Here is a 6,971-nt window from a genome sequence, read left to right on the forward strand (position 1 = left end):
GGCATTGGCACTGGCACCTATAATACAACAAATAAAATTGAACTAGCTGAGAGTGGTACTCCCCATCTTACACAAAACTTACTTTTCATAAATAAAATTTCAGCCAAGCTCTCTAACAGGCCCCTAAAAGAAAACCCCATAGATGCTGGTTCTAATACAAGCAATTTAAACACACATCAAGGTAGACCATAAGCACATATATCTTTAAGCTGACAGTCCTCAAGTCTTAAACAAATAAAAGAATCATATGATTAAACCTGTATTATGAGAATCCAATACAAGAGCAATCCAAAGGTTCCTTTTGAGACCTGGCTGGACTGCAGTAAAAAAAGGCTTTGCCAATTAGCATGCCCAGACTAAGTATAATACACTTTGTAATCTATAAAGGATCCACACTAGATCCCCCCCTGCCCCCAACCCTTTTTTTCCTCACAACCAACAGAACTGCCATGTATACTATACTGCACATGCAGAGAGAATCGTTTGAATCTAAACCCCTTGCATCCTGCTACAACGACGAGATCAACATCTTTAAAGTTCCATACAACTGAAACTAAGGTCTGATGATCTTCCCAAACACAGGATTTCAAAGAGGAATAGGTCATGTATAATTGCAGTACATTCTAATCTGTCCATCCCAGCCTGCAGTCATGACCACAAGGATGTGAGAGGTGAGCTGTGGCAAGGACTCTTCAAAATCTTGTACTCAGATCTGCAATGACATATTGCAAATCCGAAAGTAAGACCTATATTTTCAAATACGAACGGGCAACCCATAGTTGTGGTACGTTCTAATCCGCCCATCCCAGCCTGCAGTCACAACCACAAGACCCCACATGTGAGGAGAACTGAACGTGCTCTGACAAGCACTCTTCAAAAATTTGTACTCAGATTTACATATCGCAGGTGGAATAGCTATTGGGCTTGAATCAGAAAGTTTCTCCTCAGGCCAAGTTGCAGATCCCTTTGGCAAAGACTCCAACAAAAACCCACGGCTTAGAGAGAAACAATCAGGTGAAGATAGAGGCATTTTTTGGTCAGAATTCTCATCAAAATTGCGATGTTTCGATCCAGTTTTGACACTACTACCCCGTACATCTGCGCTCAATGTTGGGGAGAGAAGTGTTTCTGACAATGCTTGCATGCCACACCAAGGTATAGCAATTGATGCATTGTGGGACAGGAAACTCTCGCTGGACCAAATAGTCTTTGCCCGAGAAGAAACCTTGTCCTGGCTTGCATAGTTCCAGATGTGGACATTTGAATCGTCACTTGCAGAGACAATATGTTTCCCATCTAAGGTAAAAGATGCAGACATCTGGCTTCCCGCATTTTTAAGACCTGAAAATGGAAGATGCAGAGAGTTAACAATTAACAATAAAATGAACATAAACTACATAAAATTTGAGGAGAATTACAATTTTTTTTTTTTTTTTTGGATAGATTTGATAGGATTTAAATCTATAATGTCCACTCTATGATGATTGCTCTTTATCATCAAACTAAGACACTAATTGGTTTTGGTGTAAGCAAGATTCGAACCCAAGTCCCTCATTTGACAACAAAGGACTACCAGTTGAATTAACTGGAACCCACCAGGGGAATTACAATTTAGCCTCCTGTGATTTGGTCCTATCACATCTTAGTCCACAAATTTTCAATTGCTATATTTGACCCCCTAACAGTTTGGAATTATATGATATCATTAGGGTTCCATCCATGTACCCGTTAAAGACTTCATTTTAAACTAAACTTTAGGGGGCCAAACTGTCACAATAGAATAGTTTGGGGACTAAATTGTTCCATCCATGTACCCGTTAAAGACTTCATTTTAAACTAAACTTTAGGGGGCCAAAATGTCACAATTGAATAGTTTGGGGACTAAATTGTGATAGGGTTAAACCACAAGGAGGTAAGTTGCAAATGAAAAAGTTTGTCCACAAGATGCAAAATCTGTTAATTTGGACAGAACCCTATGATTTCATTTTAATCCAAACTTTAGAAGGTCAAATGTAACAATTGAAAGTTTATAGATTAAATTGTGATAGGAACAAACCCTGGGGGGTAAAATTGTAATTTTACCTAAAATTTATTAACAGTTTCAGTAGATTTTAACAAATGGAGACCGCATATGCAAAATTATTAAAAATAATTGTTTGCTGTGCAACTAAAAGAACCTTTTTAAATTGCAGAACAGAAAAATGAGAATTATGATTCACAAAAACATACCCTTGAATTTGCATATGACATCAACCCCCATAAGAATACGGACTACTGAATCAGCGGAAGTGACCATTACTTTGCTCGCGTCACTTTGGGAAAACTAAAGAGTAAAGCCATATTAAGTTAGTCTTTTCCACTAAATTAGTTAGTAAAACTAAAAAGAGCACGAATTATAGAACAAAATAGTGGATGTAATTTAACAACCTGAAAGCCAGTTATCCTCTTGCCTGGTGACTTCTTTTTTCCCTGTAAGCATATTTGAGCATCCAGTTGCAGATGATTATCTGAAACAACAAAACACTATAAGTTAACAATAAACCATGTAAGCATATTTGTATTATATCAGAATTAGAAAATCTAATGTGCAAAGAATTTTTAAAATAAAAAAGTTGATCCATAAAAAGTTATTTAACCCTTCAATAAAGTTTTGAGGTTTTAAATTTTCATGAATAGAACACGTAAGAATAAAATAGAGAATCAAATACTATGATAGCATAAACTCAACATGAGGCATTTTCTGTCTTCAACACTTGTCAGACAAGTTATCCTATCTCTACAGAATAGATGGGCAATAAAAGACAATATCTAACCATATATAGATTAATCAAAATGACAGCCTCTTATGGTTGTACCCAGTGCATAAAGCTCCCACTTTTTGTGGGGTCTGGGTGAGGTCATGGTAAGCAGCCTTGCCCCAATTTATTAGAGGCTGATACCTGGAATTTGACAGCCTCTTATGAAATTTCAAAAACCATGTTAAACAAATGAATCTAAAATCATCACAACAGCCAGATATATTATCCATTTGTTTCCGCATAAACATGTGAACATGTTTCCATCAATGCAACTCCATAATGCACCTATTCAAATTAACATCAACTCTGCCATTCTTGTTGCTCAGCAATTCTATCATGGATCACTAAGACCACTTAAGCCACACACACGCACAAACACAACACACCAAAAAAAAAAAAAAAAAAAAAAAAAAAAAAAAAAAAGCCACACACACGCACAAACACAACACACCAAAAAAAAAAAAAAAAAAAACCTAGAGAAATCAGTCCAGAAATGAACATATCCTCAAGCCAATATGCAGACAAGAGAATTCCATCCTGTCAAGAAGTCAATGGTCAAAAAGTAAATACCAGCTAACCAACTAATTATTATAATTCTTTGTAATTACAACAGTTTTGTTATTTGTAAGTCACACGCACACGCCCAGTGGATCTTGAACCCATGACCTCACCCTCCATCCCATTATTATAGGAGAATGAACTGCCAGTTTAGCTATAGCTCATTAGCTAGTTCAAACAGTTTTTTTTTCCTCTCTCTCTTACTAGAATTGTAAAGATTAACATGCTGCAGAGATTAACCAAAAACATAAATTTGTTTGGTTGTTCCAGGAAGATATGCATACCTATGATATCATAAAATCGGCAGTTCCCAGTCATGGTACCAACAATTCCTCCCTGCAAAAGTTGATTAATTCAGTATATCATGCTAAATGTTTCATGGCAGAAGCTAAACCCATAAAAGTTGCCATACTTTTCCATCAGGCCGATAACACACAGCAGTGACTATCTCTCTGGTATCAATATAATCAACAACCTTACAACCAACAATTTCCCAGATTCGAACTTTTCCATCAATTGAACCGCTGATGAAGTAATTTCCATCCACAGGGTTAAAATTAACACACGTCACTGCATAAATAATAGCAGTATAAAAATCAGTGTGAAATGACTTGAAACAAAATGGGAGAGCAGAGTTAGAAATAAACCAACATAGATCAACTAACATTAAACAAAGCATTGAACAAGTAGATGTTAGAGATTAATATTAACAATCAGCGGGCTCACCATAATTATTATGGGAGAAAACTCTTAGGCATCTGTCACATCCCACTTGCCATAGACGAACCGTCTTATCAACAGAGGATGACAGCAGAAACTGAGGCAAGTACCCAAAAAACGAAAATGGCATCAATACTCATCAAATTCAGGAAGCAATAAAATAAAAAATAAAAATAAAAACCTTGCTTAATTCCAAATACTAACCCCCTTCGTGGACCATGAGAGATCCAAGATGTCGCCACTATGTCCCTGAAACTCATGCAGAGGCTTCTCCCATATCCGGAAAACCTTTGTAGGGAGAATGGCACAAACTGAGTCTGAAGATTTCCTCAATTTCTCCATCTTACCAAATTTCCCTTTGTCAACATCAAGAGGAGACAATTTGGAAAGATGATTCACTGTGAAGTATACACATGAAGGATCAATTTCTAGATTTTCAAAATTGTCTGAGCTCTCTTCCTCAATCACCTTCCACATGCGCACAATTCCATCTTTGCCAGCACTTGCCAAGTATCTTCCATCAAGACTAAACTTCATTGTCAATATTGGCCCCTCATGTGCTACAAATTCCTGGCAAACATAAAGGGAGGACAGTTCTTTGGACCTCTTACTATAGGGATGAACCCGAACTCTTCGCATCCCTGTCCCTAATGCTGATTCAAGATCACTGGTCTGTAGAGCAGCAGTATCAACAATACATGCTGCAGCACCTAATGACCTTAGCCAACCCCTCCTCACTTTCTTTTTTGCATCTCCCAAATGCCTTGCCTCATCAATTTCTCTCCGCAAGTGATGATGAAGCAAAGACGAAGGTGCAAAATTTCTATGAAACTCTTGAAAACTAATGGATCGATTGGAACCCACTTCACGTAGTCTACTAAGCATTCCATCCTGCCCCAATTCATCCACAGCAAACTCAGTTCCATCATCCAAATTCTTGATTTTACACACAAAATTATCCTCTGAAACACCATTTTCTAAGGATTCTGGCACTTCATCTGACATGGTACCAAGAGAAAATCCCTCTTCAAAACCCTGAGTTCTCAGCACTGCCCCACTACTTTCCATGATCCTGTCAACAGCCATTTCAATTTTGTTGCACGATCCATCCTCCTCTCTCATAATCAAATTCAAATCCAAACTTAAGCCCATCCATTTTAGAAACCTACTGCGGCGCTCATGTACACTTTCTGGGTTCTTAGTCCAATTTTCATTGCAAAATCTATTCAAAACACTGTCAAAGTGGCCATTACTAGAACTACAGTCCTCAGAGCAATCCGAACCCAAATCAGACACAGAAGATATCTCCTCTCGTGAATCAAAAAATTGATCCTCTTCCTCTTCACTATAACTCCCCATCATTTTTATTTTTTTTTTTTTGGGTTGCTATCAACCCATTAGTTACATCCTAATCCCTACCAAAAACAAACAAATAAATAAATCAGATCCTCAATCATGTTCTAAATTCTCATTTATATGGTAAAAATATTTGAAGGATTAAACCAAAAAAAAAAGACTAAAACCTAAAATTTAATACCACTCAGACCATCAAATCCAGCAGAAAAACCCTAAAAAAGATCTTGCACCAACCAAATCTATACACACCAAAACAAAGATGACAAATACCATGCACGGTAACAGCTACCATGTGCTCTCTTATAAATTCATTAACTTCAAGAACATACCATTTTAATATAACCCAAATAGATTTGCTTCCATAAAACACAGAAATCAAGCTAAAAATCACAACTGCAACCAAAAAGGAAGAGTTTTGCTCACCTGGGTCACGATGAAGTCTTGGTCAAACCCCAAAAATCGACTCCAACCATAGGGATTTTCACTTTGCTCTGCACTATCTATATCTCTCTCTCTCTCCCATCCACAAGAGTTCCCACTTGGGGAGGCAAAGAATAATGGAAAGTACTAAAAGAAACTAAAAACTAAATAAGAATATAAATAATAAATAATAAAATAAAAGTGAAAAAAAGGCAAAAATTGCCTCGGAATGAGAGTTAGTACGAAGAAGAGGCACGGTCCTAGAGTGGAAGGTGCTTCGAGTTTGTGTTTTGTTGTCTCTCTGTGGATTGGATGGCTATGATTTTTTTGATTTTTTTTTTTTTTTTAGAATAAATGATTTTGCTTTTTTGGTTTAATTAGATATTGCCACTTACTTGGGTTGGACCAACTGGGTCCAACCAATCTTTCAAACTTTTGTAATAATAATTATAAAAAATAAAATAAAATAAAATAAACCTATCCAACCAGGGGTGTCTCTTTTACTTGGATGCGTAGGTGGTTTTACTCTTTTAGATAATCTTTAAATTTTTTTTCTCAAAAAAAGAGGTAATCTGTAAAATTATAATTATTTTTTTATTATATATTTGTATTGGAAGTTTTTTTTTTTTTTTAATCAATAATTACGATAAAAAAAGAGGTAATCTGTAAAATTATAATTATTTTTTTATTATATATTTGTATTGGAAGTTTTTTTTTTTTTTTAATCAATAATTACGATAGGAGAAGAAAATTTAAACTTTAAACTTCCTAGTTAAAAATAGCAAAAAATTACCAATTAAGTTTCAACTTTCAAGTCACTTATTTTTGGACGTTGATTTAATTAGCATTTGGATTATTCTATTTTCACAAATTATATTGTATTCGTTAAGTAAAAAGTATAGACTTATATTTAGAGAAAGACATTCATCTCATGAATATAAGTCTCTTCATTTCGATACCTTTTAGTAAGTTAGAAACTTTGTGATTTCGTTCTTTTGAGTTCTCTTCCAAATTCTTTTTTCTTCTTCTTGTCTTGGTTAACATCTTTTCTGTTTTATTTTTCCAATGTCAACTTATAAAAAAATAGTTTATTTATATATGCAAGATTCGTTAATGTGA

The 6,971-nt window shown here is 35.5% G+C and overlaps 1 protein-coding gene across 1 annotated transcript; it reads right to left on the minus strand.

Annotated features, from left to right (window-relative positions):
• Positions 1–226: 226 nt before the first annotated feature.
• LOC111992352 (uncharacterized) lies at positions 227–6,104 on the minus strand. The gene is made up of 8 exons (XM_024024215.2): positions 5,856–6,104; positions 4,281–5,491; positions 4,083–4,173; positions 3,769–3,926; positions 3,641–3,692; positions 2,428–2,507; positions 2,230–2,323; positions 227–1,341 (listed from the first exon to the last, which is right to left on the minus strand). Exons 2-8 carry the CDS (start codon positions 5,436–5,438, stop codon positions 755–757), a joined length of 2,220 nt encoding a protein of 739 aa, XP_023879983.2. The 5' UTR covers positions 5,439–5,491; positions 5,856–6,104; the 3' UTR covers positions 227–754.
• Positions 6,105–6,971: the final 867 nt, after the last annotated feature.

Source organism: Quercus suber, unplaced genomic scaffold (genome assembly GCF_002906115.3).
Source record: "Quercus suber isolate HL8 unplaced genomic scaffold, Cork oak 2.0 scaffold_53, whole genome shotgun sequence".
NCBI classification, from domain to species: Eukaryota; Viridiplantae; Streptophyta; class Magnoliopsida; order Fagales; family Fagaceae; genus Quercus; species Quercus suber.